This window comes from Amblyomma mixtum, chromosome 3, assembly GCF_055824585.1.
Source record: "Amblyomma mixtum isolate Tamu chromosome 3, ASM5582458v1, whole genome shotgun sequence".
NCBI classification, from domain to species: domain Eukaryota; kingdom Metazoa; phylum Arthropoda; class Arachnida; order Ixodida; family Ixodidae; genus Amblyomma; species Amblyomma mixtum.
Window position 1 is genome coordinate 15,287,873 of NC_143014.1, and position 22,543 is coordinate 15,310,415.

Sequence of the window (22,543 nt, forward strand, 5' to 3'; positions counted from 1 at the left end):
GGATGGCGACTTTAATGTACTATCAGCGTCAATTGAAACGCGAACAAGCCAATTGAAACGCGAACAGCACAACTCGCAGATATTAAACTAGGGAGGCAAAATACATGAGCAGTTGATTTTCCCATCAAAGCCAAAACGACCGTTCTTCTGAAATGTTAATAGTCCACGCCTGTAATTCACCTGCAGCCTCTAATATGCTTGATTTTTTTGTGCTCGCGTTTCAGGTGTTTTGTTCGCGTTTCATTTGACGCTGATAGTACTATCGGGGACAAAAGTGGTATACTCCACGCGGCGGGAGCCGGAGGAACGGAAAACTGCGTTGCAACGCCATCTACAGGCGCCATCTCGGACCCAGATAGCCTATCTGTGACCTTTATTATTAGCAGGCATGTCGCTTGGCTCGTTTCAATGTTTCAAAAATGTGTCGCTTCCACGACAAGTTAGCCACGCGCGCGCGGACATTTCATCGCATCATGACAGTGCGAGCGCCGGCTCTCAAGCCGTATCTCGAACGCGCGTTGAAAAAAAAAGACACAAAATGATAAGAGGGCCACCAGATTGCTACTTTTTTTGGCATTTTGGCGAGCAAAAGCACGTCGAGGGCATCTCAAAGGAGATGCCCTCTACTCAGCGTGGCAAGCTCAGCGGAGACCAGCTACCAAGTGACAAGAGGTTTTTGGTCGTTTGGTGCCCAGCTTTCGCCGGTCGCAGGCCACAAAAGCACTGCTGCGATGATTGAAATTGGCCTTGTAGCAGGGGTGCGCCTGGATGGTTATCGAATGTTTCGGTATACATTGACTCAAGGGGCATTTGGACTGTCCATGGGTACAACCCGCACGCGTTTGGCGCTCGTGGTTGTCAGGGCTGTGGTAAGTGCAGAAAAGTCTGCTGGGGTGTCTTCACCGCTGTTTTTTTTTTTTCAGTGCTGAAATACAGCATTTTTCGAGACGCCAGAATGCAACTCTGTAAATGACTGGGAGCTGTTCGATGCTTAAAGCCTTCGCGTTTGATGAAGGCGTTCTTCACTCTGTCTGATTGCAGGTCTTTGTACGACAACAAGATCCGGTGCATCGCCCATGGCTCCTTCGAGCGCATGTCCTCGCTGGCGACTCTGTGAGTAGGGCCCTGGCGGCCAGCGGTGGAGTGGCTCTCACGAGCTGCGCGCCTCTCGCAGGAACCTTCTGGGCAATCCGCTACACTGCAGCTGTCACCTGCGCTGGCTGTCGGAGTGGCTGCGGCGCAGCGACACAGTGACTGGCAGCCCGCGTTGCCACTCGCCTACGCACCTAAAGGACCTGCCGCTGCAGGACGTGGAGCCCAAGCAGCTGCTCTGCTCCGGTGAGATGTTCGGTGACTGCCATTTCTTGGAAGTCGTTAGAGGGACTCCCGAGTATTGCTAGAACAGCAGATTGGGCTTGTTAGGTTTTCATCGTCAAGTAGCAGCGCAGAACGCAGACGGGAGCACGAGCCGCGAAGGCGACACAACAAGCGCTGCGGGTATTGAATCAGATATCATAAGGCTTAGTAAGGTTAGGAAGACGGAAGACGTGTATACAGTGCGAAAAGGCGGGCATGTGCTGCGTTATCGTTGATTAGCAGACAGAGGAGAACTGGGTGTTTGATTCTCGTAAATCAGGATACAGGTGACAGCACAGAACAATTCTCTAGTATTAATAAGAGGGTGGCAGTTATAGTAATTAGTGTTAATAAGACGTACAAAGTGCAGGTGGTGCAGGCCTACGTGCCTACGTCCAGCCATGATGACCAGACCGTCGAAAGCTTCTGTGAAGACGTGGAATCGGCAATGAGCAAAGTATAAAAAGGACGATACACTGTAGTGATAGGCGACTTCAGACTCAAGGTAACAAGAAACAGGCTGGAGACCAGGCAGTGGACGACTATTTCATAGACTCCAGGAACAGCAGGGGTGAGTTAACAGTAATGTTCGCAGAGAAAAATAAGTTACGAATCATGAACACCTTCTTCCGCAAACGGGAGAACGGGTATTGGACACACAGGAGCCACAGCAGTGGACTAAAATTGAAATCGACTTCATAATGTGCGCTCATCCTATAGCATCGTGAAAGATGTGGAGGTCGTCGGAAAGGTGCGCTAGAGCGAAAAAAGAATAGTATTGTCCTAGTCTTACACAGGGAATGGAAGAAACTAGTGAGGCAGAGGCGGTTAGCGCTAAGAGGGAAAGTAGAGAAATTCAGGATGTCGCTGTAGAACAGATATACTCAGCTTTAACCGAGAACGACGACCTTAACGTTGAAGCAAACAACTATAATCTCACAAATATTATTCCGGGCTGCGCAGTAGAAGTAGACGGTTGGATGGTTGCACAGCATACCGGCAAGCTCTTTCAGGAGATGAAAGATTTTATAAAGAAATGCAAAAGCATGAAAGCCTCTAACCCCACAGACAGAAAAGAGCTAGCAAAGCTAATGAGTTATTGCGTAACTAACAATTCCGTTCAATATGCACAGGATTGAGCCTGCTGTAAAGAGCGGAAGTAGCCGAAAGTGGTGAAGAGGAAACTAGACATAGGGAAAAATCAGATGTATGTGCTAAGAGGCAAAGAGGGCAATGTCATTAGCAATATAGATGAGATAGCTAAGTTGTCGAAGAGTTCTGCACAAATCTGTACAGTACCCAGGTACAGTACCTAGTACCTGGAAAACATTTGTTTTCCGAAAATTTTGAACGACGGGTGTATTTGGAATTCTGACCCTCCATTCTATAGTATACCTTGGTTCGTTTCGTCGTCCGGGTTGATTGAATACCGAAAAAAACTAAATTTTAGTTTCCCAGCGCGCGTCCCCCTCAACTCACAGCAAACGTCATCTTAAGAAGCCAATCAGAGGCTTCTGTCGTCAACACATGGCGGCATAGCGAGGCCTGTTGAGCCATAGTTGACCGAGGTCACAGCACCATATTGACTCAAATGGGGCGTCACAATGACGTCACGCCAGGCTGCACCGTCGTCTGCTCAGAATGAAGTCTGCTAGCTGTTAAGATGACACATGTGCGAAAACTTAGCCGTCGCGCCGCACCAGTCGCCTCTTGTTAACTGCCGCCTAATAGGGTATAGGGAGCGGCAAGCATCTTTGCGCCGCTCGACTCAAGCCCGGCCCATATCCAGTGTAACACTCTGCCACCGCACACCAGCGCCTGCGCGCCGCTTGGCTACTGAAGTTCGCACCAGAAAAGACAAGAAGACAAAATAAGAGAAAATAGACGCGACAAAGCATGCCTGCCCATGTAGCGCGGTTTCGGCGCGGCGCTGGACGCGGGCGCGCCGGGCGACGAACTGCACTGCTCTCTGGCTGCCCTGGTCGTCGCTAGGCCTGTTTCGCATCGAAGCCGTGGTGGAGAGCGCTTCGGAAGTAGCCTGGGTTATAATAAAATGCCTGCTCTTAGCTTCCCTTTACTGCCAACAGCATCGTATCACAACAAAAAATATGGTCGTTTTTGTGGTGCGCTCGGCAGCGGAGCTAGCGGATGCCAGGCGCTCGAGCCTGACCGCAACGGCCGGGCAGCGGCAGCTGAGCGGCGGTTCTGGCACTACCAGCAACTCGGCATTCAATTCAATTCTTTTTATTATCATTTCTTCAGCACAGTACATAACATCACTGTCTGGATCCTTAGCCAAAGGCTAGTTATGGATCCATGCAATAAAAGCAAAGATATTAGTGAAGACAAATGCTTTCTACATGCATGCCAAAATAATACACATAAGAATGGTGGAAAAATGCAAAGCGTACAAGCAAGAGGGTTCAAATTACAGAAATACAAGAGGGCTCACTACAAAAAAATAGAAGAGTGTGCAAAAAAACACGAAGGCAGGAACAGCATTCTTTATACAAAATAAACGCAGTTGCCTTAGAAGTAATTATTCAATGACATATAAATGGCAAACCCAACATAGACACTACAGAGAATAATAAGAAACAATCACAAAGCGATTTGCATTGTAAATCAGGTAATTATTTGTGACAGAAAAAAGGTCTTCAGTGAAATATAAGGATTAGAGGTTGCAAAGACTGCACAGGGGATTTTATTCCAAGTTTTTACCCCTTGATACTTGAAGCGGCGCTGGCCATAGCCATAGTAATTTTTCTGCAGCGAAGAACAGAAGCGCGGGGCCGATGCGCGCCGCGATAGCTCACTCGAACGTTCGTATCGAGTTCATGTAAACAGAAAGTCGTCGAGATGGGCTGACCTTGCTCAGCTCGATTGTCTGACTCAAACCACCGCTGTCAAGAAACATCACCTAGATAGGTTCACGTAAGCAAGGCTATATCGAGCCGCTGATACTGAAGCCAAGGAGGATGGAGAAGCAGAACCGCAACCGAAACTGGTCCCAGGTCAGTGATTGGTGTATGACCACGCGCTGCAGCTTAACGAAGTATAACTACGTGTGCAAATAATGGAAAACCTTCTTTCACTTTCTGAATTTTTCATAAAGCTATTATTTTAGGGCAAACGAAAGCTACAGATATGTCTACGTTTCTAAAGATCTTAAGATGACGTAGTCGACTAATGCGTGTGCCGGCCGACGGCGGCGCATGGTCGCTTCGTGAACTTAAAAAGGCAGCGATTTTGAACGGGCTTTATAAAATGCAGACTCAATATTGAGCCGAAATATTTCGGAATTAGCATGTCTAATATTTATGGAAGCAGTAAAAATTAAAACCGGGCAGCTTCATTTTCTTTTCACAGCCCCTTTAATAACAGAAGTAGCGCACAGGAAGGGACATCCGGCCAATAATGAACGAGGAAGTCAAGAAAGCCTTACGAGCAAAGCAAAGGGGGAAAGCAGCTGGTGAGGATCAGGTAACACCAGATCTGTTGGAGGGGAGAGAGATTGGTCTAGAAGAACTAGCCACCCTGTATACCGCAATGCCTTACTGACCTAGAGCATAGCGGAAGCTTGTAAGAATGCCAGCATCTATTAAACCATAAGAAAGGGGATGTGAAGGCCCTGAAAAATTACAAACCGACCAGATTACTGTACGTTACCTCCTAGGTATTTACTAGGTAATCGCTTATAGATTCAGGACTTTAACTTCAACCAGCGAAGTGATCAGGCAAGCTTTTAATAAAGGCTAATCGGCAATAGGCCGTATTCACACTGTCCCTCTCGGAGGACTTTATCCTCGGCCCTCGGCCAGATAGTTCGAAAAGCCTGCAGGCAACGCGAGCGCTGTCACGCTTTTTAAGCAATACGGGCCTTGACTCGCGTTTGTAGTGTTGGCAAGTGTGCCTTGTCGTTTTTCATCTGCCTCCTCCCATCATCTTCATCATCCCCCATCGTGACGCTCTGTTTTCTCCTCTTCCCGTTCCCCATTGCAGAGAAGCAGGCCAGATGTTCATTTTTCAGGCCAACCTCTCTGCCTTCCCTGTCAATAAGCCCTCTCTCTCTTCACACTATCATTCGGGCGATAGATGAATGCGCGGAATATGTGCAACACCTATACCTATACAACCTTCATAGATTACGAGGAGGCATCATCTGACTCAGTCGAAACTTCAGCAGTCATGCAGGCATTGCGGAATCAGGGTGTGGATCAGCTTATGTAAAAGTAGTGGTATATATCTACAACGGCTGCACAGCCACCACAGTCCTGCATAATAAAATTCCAGTAAGGAAGGGTGTCAGGCAGCAGAGACACGATCTCTCCAATGGTATTCACCGCCTGTTTAATAGGAGCTATTCAAAGGCCTGGATTGAAAAGTGTTGGAGATCGGAGTTAATGGAGAATGCCTTGGTAATCTGCGATTCGCTGATGACATTGCCTTGCTAAGTCACTCAGTACATGAACTGCAAAGCATGATCAATTATTTAGACAGCCGCCGCGGTGGCTGAGCGGTTATGGTGCTCGTCTGCTGGCCCGAAAGACGCGGGTTCGATCCCGGCCGCGGCGGCTGGAATTTCTTTGGAGGAGAAATTCTAGAGGCCCGTGTACTGTGCGATGTCAGTGCACGTTAAAGAACCCCAGGTGGTCGAAATTTCCGGAGCCCTCCACTACGGCGTCTCTCATAGCCTTAGTCGCTTTGGGACGTTAAACCCCATAAACCAAACCAAACCAATTATTTAGACAAGCAGAAGAGAACAGTAGGTCTGAAGATTAGTATGCAGAAAAGCAAAGTAGTGTTTAACATTCTCCGAAGCGAACCGCAGTTTACGATTGGTGGCGAGGCGCTGGAATTGGTAAAAGAACGCGTGCATTTATGGCAGGTAGTGAGATTATAAATGGACCATGAGATTCAACTAACTTGAAGAATAAGAATGGTACTGATTGCATTTTGGCAGGTTCTACCAGATCATAAATGGCGATCAGCCAGTATGCCTCCAGAGAAAAGCATATAACTGCTGTAACTTACCGGTGCTCACCTACTGGGCGGAAATGTGGACACTAACGAAAAGGGTTCAACTTAAATTGATCACAACGCAGGGGGCTATGAAAACCAAATTATCAGGTGTGACGTTAAAAGGTGCCCTACGACGTAAATCAAGCATGAGGTCTTCATTCTTTGCATGCAGAGTAGCAGATATTGTGACGCTTGTACGCCTAAAGAGATCGCCGAATATGTGAATCTTCTCCACAAATGCTCCTTACGAGCCAATGGTGTCGCCGCAGAGCGCCCATTTTCGACAGCGGAAATGAGGTGGCATCCAGATTGAGCGCTGCCTTTCTGAATGGTTGGGCGTCCAGTTTGAACCTACTTACTTTATATTTGCAAAATTGTTTCAAAATAGTATGCCCCTGAGTGCTGCAAGCTTTTCGCTTGTGACAAAATTTGAAAAGAAGCAGTGAAAGCGAACGAAAACTAATAAGAGTAACTCTAGGGGCGACACTGTCCATTTCGCGTCTAACTTTCATGCAGACGATCGCTGTTGTTCAAACCACACCAAGAAGGCGGCAAAAAGAAAAGAAAAAAAGGAAAAGGTGGGGACACTTTGCCCAAAAATGTGAAAAGAGAAGCTGGATAGAAGACAGGAGGCGAGTTTGGGGGGAGATTTGGTTTGCCTTGCAATTCTACCAACAAAGAAACATCAGGGAGCTTCCTTGTAAAGTTAGTAACCCCTGCCTCGTCTGTGGTGCGTACGGGGGGACGAAGCTGTCAAAATGTGCGGCTGTGGGCTGCTCCGGCAAAGCAACAGTGGCATGAAAGCTTCTGCTGCGTGTGTGCTAGGCGCGGTTCTGATTGGGAGCGTCTAGTCTCAGTACTATGTAAGTGAAATGGGCGAGAGAAACGCGTTTTCTTCTGATGTTTTTACTTTGAATTTTCTAATTAGAATAACCTTCGTTTGAATGCTCCGATTTGAAATATTTTTTGTTATTTGTCTGTGCAATGCACGAGGAACCCATTTAATCCGATAAAATCGGCACTGTGGAAAACATCGCGGTGCCCCTGAAGAGGAAGGAAAGGGCAGATGGGGTAAGGGAACAAAAGCGGGTTAATGACATCTGTAGCGAAAATCAAGAGGAAGAAATGGGCTTGGGCAGGGCACGTAATGCGAAGGCAAGATAACCGATGATCCTTAAGAGTAACGGAGTGGATTCGAAGAGAAGCCAAGCGTAGCATGGGACGGCAGAAAGTTGGTGGGCGGATGGATTTAGAAGTTTGCAGGAATAATGTGGCTGCAGCTCTCACAGGACAGGGTTAAGGGGGCTCTGAAAGGAGCTGTAATAAAGTTGCGGTATACCTAGACACCTAATTTTGGTGGCATGTTTTCTTCTCCACAATTATGCGGAAAACACTACTGTGCATGAATCACCATGTGGCATTCGCCTTCGACCGCTAAACAATTTGTAATCGAACTTCATTCTCGTTCTGTTTTGGTTTCAACAGCCGAACGACGAGTGTGACGTCAAAGTCTGCTTATAGGTCACATGGGGCATGAAAAACTGCAATTGTTGCTTCTACATTCTTTGCGACTCCGGCTCTTGAGGCTACTCGCTTTAGCTTTGTAGTGAATAAAAACTACGAAGCAGCGATTAAATTGCAGTTTTTTCATGCCTCCCGTGACCTATACGCCCCACGTTGACATCACAGTCATCGGTCGGCTGTTGACAGCGAAACAGCGCGGAAAAGAAATTGAACTGCAAGTGATGTAGCAGTTGTGGGAGAATACCCCGTGGTAATCCATGCATGATGATGTCTTACGCATCATTGCAAAGAAGAAAACGTGCACCCGAAAGTTAAGTGTCTATACTTCTTTAAAGCACTCCGCTTTACGAATATTGTCAGCAAGAATCATTTTATTCTGCTCTATAGAAGCCGAGCTACCTGTAGTCGAAATTGTAATTTCAGTGCCTTCGCGCCTTTCCCTCTCTCGTCGCTTCCTCCCCCGCGCCAGCTCCGGGGGCGGATTTCCTGACCCGCCGGAGCTACGCGGCTTTATGGTGGCTAGAAGGGTTAGGTGGCGTCAACGCCGGCGCGTTCGCGGCGAAAGGGCGCGCCGTCAATTCATGCCGCCTCCGCGGTGGCCGCAGCGGCGCTGCGGTCAGCACTTCGATGCCTCCGCGCGCTCCCCGCCAACGTTACTAGAACAGAGTAGGTTCTAGTAACGTTGCTCCCCGCTCCCTGCTCATGCGTGCGCACGTGCGGTTGTCGTCTGTTCGTCTCGACGGTGCTCCCACGTGTTTTTCGCTGTGTTTCTTTTGTGAAGGGGTACTTGTTGGCATGCATGCTTCAGGTCCGTGTCCTGGATCAGCAAATGGATCATCGTGCAAAGAAAGCGAGACAAACGCACTGCTCTGCGCCTAACTGTACGTCTGGCTACGTATCGTCAAGGAAGTCGGGTGAGCGTGTCACTTTGTTTTCTGTGCCAAAGGACCCCGAATGCTTTGAAGCATGGCGACGAGCCGTGCCCCGGGCTTACAAAGCTCTCGACGAGAACTCAGCCCTCTGTGAGCTTCACTTTGATGAACAGTATACTGTCCGGCACTTCACGCACGTGATCAACGGAGCAGTCAAGATTCCCCGTGATCGACCCGTGCTTACAAGCGACGCGGTTCCAACGATTTACCCAAATGCTCCGTCGTACCTTTCCAAGAAAGCCCATCAGGGCCCGTATTACGGAACAGGCAATCGAAAACGTCGACATGCGGCCTCCCCTCGAAGCTCCAACGTTGCGAAATGGGTGCCTCTTCCCAAGGCGTAGAGACCGCAAATGATGAAGGGAGTGTTTGAGATCAGCAGGCTCTTGCATCTGAATTTTGCGTTCAAAGATGCGAGCTACCAAGCGTGTATTGGTCCAGACACCAGATCGCTGGTTCAGATAACGTCAGGGCTTTCACTGTGTGTGCGTTAGAAGACCACAATCTCTACTTTGAAAAGGTAGTCCTCGTGATGTCGGACAGCAGCGCGATTCAAGCGACGGTGTTCGTGCAAGCAACCCAAGTCAGAAGCGTCGAGGTTACCGATGCTAAAATGATTGAAGATCTTCTAGAGGTAGACTCCCTTATTCCATGCAAATGCCGGAAAAAAGGGAGAATTCGAAGCCAACTCCAAGCACCGAGAGAAGACCAGCTGTGGGATGAAAAGTTTCAGTGCTTCCTGTCCCGGAATAGCCCAGGCGCCCGGAGCAGCGTGCCCACAGTGCAGGTATCTAAGGAAACTTCTAATTAATCAGGCATCATACAAAAGGTGGCCAGCAAAGCCCCGGGCTGGAACACTCTCGTACAGACTCAAGCTACGGACAGAACAGCCCAATCAACCAGTGTACATTCATCGGACGTCCGAAGTATGTCCTTTACTGGATGTACGGATATCCGTGGGAGATCCGCCGACGTCCAGCGGCTCTCGCACGGACCTCCGACGGAGGTACAAATATAATTATTTAGACTGCCGACAGATATCCATCTCGGATATCCGCCGGCGGATCTTTTGAGGATATTTGCAGGTAATGCATTCTTCACCATTATGAGGCAAGCCAGAACTACAACCACCAATCAGTGTACCTCGTAGGGCCACTGGGCTTATTAAAAGCCTGCAGAGTGTCTGAAATCGGACATACACCTTGCTGTATGTAATATGCATGAATCTGTAAAGCAATCGACCAAAATGACAAAGCATATCAAAGTCTGGATGATTTTATTATGACATAAATGCCGTCTTCAGTCTTCATGAGGAATTCATCAAGCTGGCCATACATTTAGTTAACGCAGCAGGAAGGATACTGTACAGACCATGATGAATTTGTAGCCAAGCCGGGGACGTCTTCTGCAGAAAACAGTAAACACTAAGTTCAGAATATGTCATTAAAGCAAGCGAATTTGACAGACACCATTCAGTTCTATGCAGTAACTCCACCGTGCCAAGTAAATTAGTCATCTGTAGCTCCGAAAGCATGTTTACATCTTGAACAACTAGTAAGTTGTAAACAACAGAGGTGAGAATATTTCTTGCAATACAAAATATTTTGCTTTTCCAAAAAAACTGCAAAAACAAATGCCCCACTGCAGAGCTTTGTACCAGTTCATGAAAAATGCGTTTACATTGCAAGACACCACAGCTACTCCCACAGGCAGTCACTTCCACACTGATGGTCAAACAAATTCAAGTGTAAGAGTAGGGATCCTTACCACACCGTTGCAAGCTAGCTAATGACTTAGGTTGGGCACAAGGTACACTCATAGAGAAAAGTTTGCTGGATGTAGATTTTCTGAAAATATTTATTTTTGCATTGCCTCGCCAGGCAGTCAGCTGAAATTTGTTCAATACGATTGAGTATCCATGTCCTCTCATGATTCTAGGCTTTTGATTAAATTGCTCTGGCTAACAGCACAGAGAAATTATTTTACAAAGAACTCTCATCCCACAAATTTTTATCCATTAGTGTACAAGAACACTGCAGTATAGCTAGATACCCTCCGCTGCACAGAGCAAACAGAAGGAAACTATCCATTATCTGGCAGGATGAAACTTGCACTGTAGTTCAAACTTACCTGAAGGTTGCTGCTGTACGCTGCAGGTACTATATAGCTGCTAGCTTAGGTCAGTCACATCCACACTGTATAGACAAGAAAATAAAGTATGAGAGAGCAACTTATACACCACGTTGTCAACGATGCAGCAAAACACAATCTCTGTCGAAACTACAATGCCCACAGGGTTCACTGATGAATCACGCATCAGGGCACTGACAGCATATTTGATGATCCACAGCTGCACAGGAGTAAGGAAGAGAGGTCTGGTCACAATCCAGGAACATGTGGCTCTAGGGGTGTCATATATGGTCCTGCTATCTGGCTCAGCATTGAGCCCTGTGGGCATAACATGTTTGGCAAAGTTATACCAAAGCACTGCAAGAGCTCATTGATTGGGAAGTGAAAAATGTGTGACTGAAGCTCGCAAACTTAACACAACAGTTAAGCTGTCCTAAACAATGCTACTGCACAGTGCAAAGTACTGTGTAGTGGATGGTTGGAGACTTCCATTTGGCAAGCCTAATGAACAAATTGATAAGCTGTGGAAGTATGAACAACTTTTATATGACATTTTCAACCTACCTGTGCTTTCCATGGCTTGGCATAATTAATGTAGGCACCAATACACTCGGTAGCCGGGCCACATCCACACTGCAAAGGCAACAGAAAAGTAAGAAAAACTCAGTCGCGAAGCACTGAAAAACTAACACTATGCTTTTCCTGCGCTCTGTTTTATCGCAGTTATGAACCTGCGCGCAATTGCCTTAAGATTCACACCATGCAACTGCACACCGTCTCAACTTTTTTTCACAAACACGAGAAACGTTTGCGGCAGCTAATGCATAGTGCATGTAACTTCCACTCCGTGGCAAACAAGTTGCGCAACAGAGTACAACTGCGTTAATGCGCTTCACTCATCCCACAGCAACATCCTGAAAGTAATTTTCAAGCACAGTTACTTACCTCGCAAGTGGTAACACCATGGCCGCTTCTTTCATCCAAAGCAACAAAGCATGTCTCGGCAAGGGGTCAGGTGCAATACGACGCCGGAGCTTTTTCACGAGAGCTTCAGAGGCAAACGAAGGTCTTTTCGAGCGCGTAGGTGACACATCACATTTGTAGCACAGGCAAGCAACCACAGAGCGAACAAACCGCACATTGCAGCAAAAGTAAAGGTCGAAAGGAGCACCACGCGACGAAAACCAACGAGACCATCGCGCCACAAACATTGGCTTGGATTGGATTGACTTTTAGGCTTACCGCTCTTCCGCGGCCCCTAGTAGGAGTTTATTCGGGTTTGTTTTCATATGGAAGGCAGCATGCATGGCTACATGCCTCGGTTACCTTGAAGGATTGCTGCAGGATAAAAGGGCGTTAATTATGAGCACTGGCGCCAGAAAGCCAAGCAATTAGTTTAATTCTGGTTCTTTTACATCGACACCATAGTTGAGTGATCTTAATCAACCTGAATATTAAACTAGTTGGTGGTAGAAATGTGATTGTGTGAATTTTGTCATTTCCAGAATAGAATTTCTTTTAAAATGTTCGTCTGAGGGTAAACAAAATATATATGCCAGGTAAGCTCACATCCCAAGAGGGATGTTTACGGATACTCCTCGGACATCCGCCGGCGGATGTCCGCCAGCCATCCGATAACGAACGTCCCTCGGACATACACAGAATCTCCGATGCGTATATCCGAATATGGATATACGTAGGCATGCCCTACGGACATCCCAGCCTGGCACTGGAGATTCGGACCTTACTCGGACCTCCCACGGATATCCGTGGTTCACTGGGAGCTGAAGCGAAGCAGGCTAGCCATGCTTCAGGTGAAGTCTAAGTTTGAGAATTCGAAAAAAGAAAATTGTAAAATTGAAGTGTCAGCGCTTGAAAGCGCAATCAAGGTCCTACCGGTAAAGCAGCAACAGCAAGTGAGGGCATGTTTCGCTGCTTCAAGACGTAAAAGCACACATGGAATGAAGTACGAAAGCTTTCCACTTTTTAATTAGCGACTTTTATAGTTTCAGTCATAATGTACATGTGCAGTATGTTTCTGTGATACATGATGTTCCTGACGATGGTCTAAGGTATTTTTCAACGAGTCACTTTATTTTTTCTGTTACATGCAGTAAGTCTATGTGATACATGATGTTCCTTACCCTCTAAGCTTTCTATTTTTTAACGATCGAGTCACTTTTATAGTTTCACATTTGTGCAGTATGCCTCCGTGATAAGTTCCTGAACGTAGTGTGTAATAAAAGTCGTATTCACATGCTCGTTTGCTTGCGCAGGTACATGATTGCTTATTTCTGTGGCGCTCCTTTCGTTGAGAGTTGCGAGATCGTGTGAGACTCGCAAGATTACTCTCTGTAGTGAGCGCTTTCACGAGCTAAAAGTTTACGCAGACTGATGATCACTGTAGGCTGTAAAGTCTTCACCTCGGTTTCAGACTAATCTGCGCGGGTGCATCCAGCGTGAACGCAAAAAAAAAAAAATCCAGCGTTCTGCACGCGCGGCGAACCCGGCGCAGCCTTTCCTGCGCGCAGCGCGCTCGCCGCATCGCACTACAGACAGCAGCGCCACCTATGCATGGCATGAAATGGAAGCGCGGCGCTCGCCTCCCGGTCGCGTCACCTACCCCTTCTAGCCACCATAGCGGCTTACTGGCCGCGGCCATGGTGGCTGCCTGACGTCTGAAACAATGCAACCAATAGCCACCTCTCAACTTGTGTACGCGGGTGCGGGCGGCGGAGGAGGGTGCGAACACTAAAAAGTCGCCAGGAAGGGCTCGCGAACATTCGAGCGTGATTGTGAGTTCTCTGCTGCGTGTAGAAGTGTATTATTATGCGAAGCATATCAACGTAGGTTTCGGGCCTTCGCGCGACGCCCGGCGGTGGCCACCATTGACTTTGAAGTGAGATCACATGATGTGACGTCACGTGATGACATCACACCGGCTGCAGATGGGGCCTCATATCGCGCCGTCGGACGTCGCCCGGCGGAGGCCTCCACGCTTCGGTTCTCGTCGTCGCGCGCGACGCGGCGGCGGCGCCATCATCGCTGCGTCACGTGATATGTGACATCACGCACGGGATGAAGCGGCGCGCGCCCGCCGTCGCGTCAGTCTCTTTGCCCGCAACCGCGTCAGAGTCTTTGCGCCGGGCGTGTATGCGGTCAAGATGCCTCCAAACGCTAAGGACGTTAATAATAAGAATGCAAAACGAAGGCTGCGTTGCATTCACTGGGGCTTAACCTTGATAAGCCTCCAACTTTTTTGGCTCAAGTCTTTATGACGACACAATGCAGTTATTGAGCGAGTTGATGTGCTCTCCTCGGAAGGTGTGTCAGAACGCCTTTGTCTTGCAGTGGGCTTAGTCAGGCTGCCGCTGATGTTGATGATGGCCACTCACTGGCTTGTGGCATTCCTCTCGTACCGCTCGAACGCTGAGGTCGGACTGCGTAGCGAGGCCCTTTGGGATACCGTCATGCCGTATGCATCGCTGCCACTGGTTTCATGGGGAAAATCATTCCGTGAGTTATGGGCAAGCTTTAGACATTGCACTAATGGCTAATCAATTAGTGATGGACGAATAGTAATTTCAATATTCAAAATTAATTTTAACTGAATAATTATTTTATTCCTGTGTTTTCGCATCGAAGGAAACTGTTTTTGAACACAAACATGGCAGGAAAATAACGTGGATTTCATTATTTATTTAATTTTGTGATGTGACCACTAACAGCCATGAGCCTTTTACAGTGGTGCCCACAGAATAGTGAAAGGGAAAGAACTATGAAAGAATACTGAAGGATAATAAAAGAGCAAAGAGCAATTTTAACCTACTGTACGTCCGGTACTCTGTGTTGCTGCAGCACTGCCCCTGCAGCGTTCAAAGATGGGTAGTGAGCAAGGCGATATGTGCTTTCAGTGTGGTAAATCCGTTGAGCCTGATGATGATTGCATGGCATGTAATGAATGCGTTTGCTCATACCACTTGGGTTCTTGTTCAGGTATCGCTGAACGAACGTTCAAATGAAAAGGAGAATCCGCTCGTAAACAATGGCGTTGCCCAGCTTGTCGAGGGGTGAAGATCGCTGTCATAGCAGAACTTCAAGCAAAAGTACAGGCGCTCTCAGACACAGTTATTTCTATGGAAGAAAGTGTTCAGGTGATGTCTGAAAAGTTTGACAAAGCACTTGCCGAGCTTGGCGAACATGACAGTAGCCTTGTAGACATGAAAAAGCGAATTGAAAAGCTTGAGGCGAACCAAAGCAGCGGGCAGATTGAGGACATCAAGAGGGATATCAACGAGCTAGAAAGACATAACAGGAAGCTGAATCTAGAAATCCACGGGATACAAAAAACAGAACATGACGATCTTCTTGTCAAAGTGAACGCGTGTGCTGTATCTCTCGGGCTTCCACAGCTTTTGCCTAGTGACGTCACTGCAGTTCACCGGTTGCCATCCAAACCTGATAAGACACCTGGGATCATTGTTCGCTTTGCTTGGCAAGCTGTCCGTGATGACTGGTTCAAAAACAGAAAGAAACTGAAGGACGCACACGAAAATGAAAACGTCTATATCCAAGACAACCTGACCAAACAAACACGAGCACTTCTCTGGGAGGCAAAGCAATGGGCACTCAGCAGTAACTATCGCTTTGTTTGGCAAAGTGGAGGCAAAGTTCTCGTCAGACAGAAGGAAGGCGACACAGCCATTGTTGTGAAGTCTAAAAATCATTTGCTGACGCTTGCTTAGGTGTTTCTGCAAATGTCGCAACCTTTTTCATGGCGGTTACACCTGACAAGCTAAAATCCCACCTTGGTAAACGGCATCTGAAAGGTTTAAAACTTTTTCATTTAAATATTCAATCTGCCAGAATCAAGCATGAGTACTTGGATTTATTTTTTAACAGTATTGGTTTTTCTTTTGATGTCATTATGCTCTCAGAAACCTGGTATACAAGTGACGATAATGTTTTTTCAATTCCCGGATATGATGTTTTCTACCTGAATCGCTCATTACGTCGCGGTGGGGGTGTTGCTTTGTTGGTGAGGGAAAATCTCGGCTGTGACCTCTTGCCTGATTTTACATCTTCGAATAGTGAATGTGAAATGTTGACTGTGACAACATGCAGCCATGTCATTTCTGTCATCTACAGACCCCCTAGTGGCGACCACAGTACATTCTTTTCTTCTGTAGAGGCTCTCTTTCAACACTGCATGAATAATAAGCTTAAACTTTTTTGTGGCGGGGATTTTAACATCGACATGATTTCCGATACTCGTGAGTCGAGAGAAATGACATGGTTGTGTGAGTGCTATGACGTTACAAATGTTATTTCTTCAGCAACTAGAATCACCGCTACCTCTTCAACACTTTTAGATTTGTTTCTTGTTAGCACATCAGTCACAAATATTGTGTCCGGAGTCATAGCTTGTGATCTGAGCGACCACCTACCTGTGTACGTAGTCATTCCATACCATCAAAAAGAAACTAGGCCCCCGATTTTTTCGAGGAACATTTCACCCCGAAACTTAGAAAATTTTCGTCAACAAATATCAGCTCTATCGTGGGAGAACGTGCTAACATCGACTGATGCAAACAAATCCTTTGAAGACTTTTTTAGCATTCTTTGAACCATTTACGAGTCAACATTTCCGCTTCGACTATTTTCTCAATCCAAGAAGATCCGCAAACCATGGATTACCTGAGATTTACTCAGCAAAATAAAAAAAAAGTATACAATGTACATAGAATTCTTAAAGCAACGAGATCCTGAACTGCTGAAATCTTTCAGGCAATATCGCAATAAACTAAATAAGGAACTTAAGCATGCTAGAGACCTCTTTTTAATAACCTCTTTCTAAGATCGTCCAATAACGCGGCCATGACATGGAAAAACCTCAGCTCGATATTTAAAAACATACAGGCGTCAAAGGGAATTCGCGAAATCGTTGTGAATGGTAAAGCAATTTCTGGTACCGATCTAGCTAATGTTTTTAATGACTATCTAGTAAACCTAAAGTTTCCTGAGACATTAGGAGACTGCACTCAATACTTGACTGGTAGTTGTCCTGAGACTATTTATATGTATCCAGTTGCGGAAACTGAAGTCTTTTCTATAATAATGAAATTAAGAAATACTACCTCCACTGACATATTTGATATTCAAGTCCGCCCGACCAAATTCATTGCGGATATTATTGCTGTCCCCCTTACCCATATTTTTAACCTCTCCCTAGCAAGTGGAATATTTCCAACGAGCCTTCAATGCGCGAAGGTTTGCGTTCTCCACAAGAAAGGTGACAGAAACAGTTTAGCAAATTATAGGCCAATTTCTTTATTACCGGTTTTCTCTAAAATTTTTGAAAACGCCATTCATTCCCGCTTAGTTTCATTTACAGATAAACACAACATAATAACTAAATGTCAATATGGATTCAGAAAAAACTGTTCCACCGAGACTGCTCTACTTCATCAAAAAGAGTTCATTCTTGAAAAACTCGAACAAAAGCAATATGTACTGGGTATTTTTGTAGATTTTACAAAGGCGTTTGATTCTCTGAACCGTAGTATTTTACTTCAAAAATTGGAATTTTATGGTATACGTGGCGTTGCCTTGAAACTAATTGAATCGTACCTTGCTAGTCGCACGCAGTCTGTATCAATTAATAATGATTCCTCTTCACTAAAAGCTACTATGTTTGGAGTTCCCCAGATTAGTATTTTGGGTCCATATCTTTTCAATATCTATATAAATGATATTGTCAACATTGATAATGACACGAAATTTATAATTTATGCAGATGACACCAGCCTCTTCTTTGAGGGTAATGATTCCGAAATGCTTGTAAATCAGGCGACCAGTACTTTAAGTAAACTTGATGACTGGTGTTCCTGCAATGATTTGGTACCTAATACACAAAAAACTAAAGCAATCGTTTTCCGGGCTAAAGGCAGAGACATTGCATCTAATTATTTCCTGCATATAAATGGTCGACGTATTGAAATTGTCAAGGAATTTAAAACGTTGGGCGTTATTTTTTCAGAATGTATGCTATGAGACTCTCGCACGAATCATATTACAACAAACCTAGCTCGCACTATAGGAATATTGTATAGAAATCGAGACTTATTTCCAGTTAGCACAAAACTGCTAATTTATCATTCATTGTTTTTATCGCGCATAAACTACTGTTTTTTAGTTTGGGGTAACACAACATCAACAAATATTAGGAAACTGGCAGGAATGCAGAATAAAGTAATCAAGATTATTACAAATTCACCCCCAGACTGCTCAGCAGATATCTTACTCAAGAGAATGAATCTAATTAGCATGGAGAACATGTATAACTATCATCTTTGAAAAAAGTTAAGAGATGAAAAGAAACAAAACAATAACCTGCTAATTACTCTGGAAAACTTGCGAAGTAGTAAGCTTTATTATAAAACTAGACATCCTGAGTACTGGGAAGTGCAACGTAGCCGCATTAATTATGGAGACCAAATGCTGCGACACACATTGCCGATTATCTTAAATTACTTTTTCGAAAAGGGCATTGACGTGACACGTATTTCGAGCACAAAGTTCAGAAATTTATTCCTTTAGTACGCATCCAAAAGTAATCCACCGAAAGTTCATGAAAGCAATTGCTCTAATAACTAATGTAATATATGTTCAACACCTTTTATGAAAAAAACTTTTTCTAATTAGATTTTTTTTCCTTAAATCATCCATTCTACGTTTATTTCTTCATCGCCAATGTTCTGTGTGATCAATATTTCATGTCATGTTGAACAGGACTGTCTATGCAACATTGTATGTAACAACGTTTCATGAAAGTTGTAGTACATAATGAATTGTATGTATATGCATTCTGTGCGCTCTGCTGTTCCCATTGTAACCACGGGGGGCGGGAGCTTGTCAAGCTGCTGTTCAGCAGCTTTTTTCTCCCACCTCCCCATGTTTTGTAAAACAAAAACATGAAATAAACTGCATTTGTATTTGTAAAATAGTGAAGACGACGACTTTGGCAATGAATAATATAAACAGTTAATAATCAAAAGGTGTTAAGAGTCTGCAGGTATCGCCTGAAAGATATCAAATCCTGATGAAATATATAAGGACCACATGGTACCATCGCCTTAAAGGCATACATCATTCTTACAATGAGGCTTCTTTTTAGTGGTGACACGTCAGACGCATGGCTATTATAGTTCATTACCATGACTGAAAGCTGGAGTTTCCAGGAAGGCAAATGAAAAAGTAAGAAAGGGCAAAATGCAAAATAAACGAATTTAATCCTGCTTGTTGAAGTGTTGGTTCCAGGAGGTTATATTGCGGTAATTTTTAAGGTATGAGAGAAGATTTCTTTTCTTGCTGCAGAGCTGCGGTTAATGCTCAATGACCCTTTGACTTTCTTATGTTTATGCTTTAGGGGCATTTGAAGCTTTAATGCACAGTTAATTTCTTGGTAAAATCACCGATATCACAAAAAAAACATAATGGGAGTGGTTGCATGTCTTCCCCCCCCCCCCCCCCCGCCTTTAAATCTCTTAATGAATTGCTGAAACTCTTTGGAAGCGCGTATCCCCGCAGGTCACCTTTTGTTTCCGCCTTGTTTTGATTTATTACGAAGTGACGAGTCGGCAGTGTTCCGTCTCCGTTCAAACAAGCAGTCACTGTTGGCAAAAAGGCAGAACAAGTAATAAATGCAGTTAACTCGCGTGTGGGGCGGATATAGTAGTAAACGCATGACTTGAGCTGTCGACATTTGATGGCGCGCATTCTGCTTTTGCATTGCCTTAATATGAACGTACCTTGCAGACGAAGACCTGCACGAAGGGTGCGGCTCGGACGAGCTGTGCCCCCGCGGCTGCACCTGCGTCGGCCATGCGGTCCACTGCTCACGCCAGCGGCTACGGCAGCTGCCCAAGCACCTGCAGCTCAGCACGGCCGAGCTGTACGAACCATCTCTTTTGTGTTGTGTGCCGCACTGTACGAACAGTTTAGAGGTCGCTCCCGCAGTGAAAGCTGCCGTCGCCATTTCGGAAAGGGAGTTTATCAACGTCACTTGCGTAGTTAAGGAAACGTTGAGGCAGTTCAACGTTGCCTTGTTTCGTCATTGGCCCGAGCGCCGTCAGCCGGGGCAGGTTCATGGTGTTGTACTGGCGGCCTTGTTGGGTTTGTGCACAATCGTCATGTGTGTGACTCGCCTACATTTCGCCTATCCGCACGCTTTGTTCGCAAACATTGTAGCTGCGGTGCAAACGTGACCATTGACCCCACTCCTTATCATCCTGCTCTCTCCACTGTTTCATCCCACGTTTTATGTGCGATGTTGACATGCACTGAAAGCATGTCAGTGAGCGTTTTGTCCAGCCGGTCGTTTGAAGAAGATATGAGGTTGCAGAAACTAAGCTGTATAAGTGGGACCCCAGTCGGTGATTGTAATCTCCAGTGCACCATGACTCAGAACAATTTGATGGACGAAAAGTTTCTCAAATTCCAGGCTTGTATCGCTTGGGAAAGCTGAGGTTTCCGCGTATCGTGTGAGGCGGTCAGTAGCAACGATGACCCACTTGTTAGCCGAGTTCGAAAGTGGGAATGGTCCCAGCATGCCCATGCCGAACTACTGGAAGGGCCTCGATGGTGGCTTCAAGAAGCTAGGGGGTTTTGTTGGTAGCACCTTGCACCGCTGACAGCCGCGACAGGTTGTGACGTAGTGCGCAACGTCTGCATTAAGACGAGGCCAGTAATAGTTTTCCTGTATGCTTGGTAGCGCACGGGCGACTCCTAAATGTCCAGAAGTTGTTACATCATGGGAAGCTTTTAAGATCTCATCCTGCAGACTCGGGGGTATAGTTATCAGGTACGGCGTATTGCGTGCGGAGATATTTTTCTTCACCGGAACACCGTCTCGAACGCATAACTACGGCAGCGCGCGCTTGAAAGCTCTTGGGGCAGTCGTGCGTGTACTGTCCATGATGTGACAATCGGCGTCCGAGTTCTGGCAGGCAGACATGTATGTGACAGTTACGGCGAATTACTGGAGACGTGAACTCCATCTCATAAGGCGGGCTGACAAGTCTTTTGGGTTCGCGAGTCAGCATAGAGAATGATGGGCAGTGACTGCATTAAAAGATTTCCCATAAAGGTAGGGCCGGAATTTCGATGTAACCCACAAATTGCTAGTCATTCTGTGTCTGTGGCCGAATAGTTAGATTTGGATTTAGACAAAAAATGACTAGTGTAAGCGACGACACGTTCTTGACCACCCTGGATTTGAACCAGGACGGCGCCCAGGTCTGCGTTGCTTGCGTCGGCATGAAGCTCCGTTTCGGTGTTTTCATCGAAATGGGCCAGAACTGGAAGTGCTTATAGGCGGCGTTCACCGTACCAGAGAGGCCTACTACCGGTTTGCAGTTCAAGGTAAACCCAAGTGCGAGATATCCTCCAGTGCTATGGGGTTACCCTTCTCAACTGCTTCGCGTGTTGGCAGAGCACACTTAGCCAGGCACCTCATTATTACGGATGACACCGTGTCCCCTCTTCGACAGTCAGCGTGTGTCTCCCGCAGAATGTGCTGCTATCAACCGCCAAGTCAAAGAGATGCTTCGCGACGATGTTATTCAGCCCTCCCGTAGTCCTTGGGCGGCACCTGTCGTTCTCGTAAAGAAAAATAGATGGCACACTGAGGTTTCGCATGGATTACCGCCGCGTAAACAAAATTACTAACAAAGATGTCTACACCCCTCCCCCCCCCCCCCCCCCATGAATCGACGATGCTGTAGATCGCCTCTGCTCCACAACACATTTATAATCGATAGATGAAGTCCGGATATTGGCAAATCGAGGTGTATGAGAGGGCCCGAGAAAAAACAGCGTTTTTTACTCAGGATGGTCTTTATGAGTTTAAGGCAATGCGCTTTGGCCTGTGCTCTGCATCGACAACCTTCCAACGTCTTATGGATACAGTTTTCGCAGCCCCCAAGTGGCAGTCCTTGACGGCGTTTTGGTTTTCACCCGAATGTTCGGCGGCTCGAACAGTCTTGAAAGGCATTATATCTACTGGGAGCACCTTAAAAAAAAAACGAGAAATGGCAATTTGCTTACACCGAGCTAAACTTCTTGGGGCACGTTGTAAGCCACGCTGGTGTTCGACCCCATGCAGAGAAAACAACAGCTATTGCCAGTTCCCTCCACCGCAAGAGCAGAAAGCCGTCCGACGATTTCTTGGCTGATATGCTTACTGCCGGCGCTTTGTAAAAGACTTCGCTTGGAACCGCAATGCCCCTGAGGCGTCTGACAAGGACAGACACGCCTTTCACTTCTCACGCCCCACAGGCCAAAGCGTTCGAAGATCTTCTATGTCACATACCCACAACCTCCACCAGATGTCACGAGTAAACAAATGAGTCTGGACAAAAACCAGAAAGGACGGAAGACCTCAGAGCAGCGGGCTTGGTGAGGCGAACGACTGAACGTCAGCTGCCCAGGTGTTCACTTCAGCTTCGTAAGGTTTTGGAAAGCGCTAACTGTTACGGAACGAACACACACACATGACGGAAGAGGCATAGGTATAAAAA

At 46.3% G+C, this 22,543-nt stretch overlaps 1 protein-coding gene and 1 long non-coding RNA gene across 11 annotated transcripts in view; one reads left to right on the forward strand and one right to left on the reverse strand.

Annotated features, from left to right (window-relative positions):
* The window catches only part of sli (slit guidance ligand), a 567,521-nt gene that overhangs the window by 417,395 nt on the left and 127,583 nt on the right, over positions 1-22,543 (forward strand). For all 10 annotated transcript variants that reach the window (XM_089578241.1, XM_089578242.1, XM_089578237.1 and 7 more), the window contains 3 exons: positions 1,042-1,113; positions 1,175-1,338; positions 19,782-19,917. In XM_089578241.1, the coding sequence (XP_089434367.1) occupies positions 1,042-1,113; positions 1,175-1,338; positions 19,782-19,917 (372 nt within the window). The remainder of the gene's footprint in view (positions 1-1,041; positions 1,114-1,174; positions 1,339-19,781; positions 19,918-22,543) is intronic.
* Positions 10,094-12,194, reverse strand: LOC149349302 (uncharacterized). Its single transcript, XR_016290019.1, has 4 exons — positions 11,910-12,194; positions 11,529-11,597; positions 10,965-11,029; positions 10,094-10,239 (listed from the first exon to the last, which is right to left on the reverse strand). It is a non-coding gene; the product is annotated as an uncharacterized LOC149349302 (long non-coding RNA).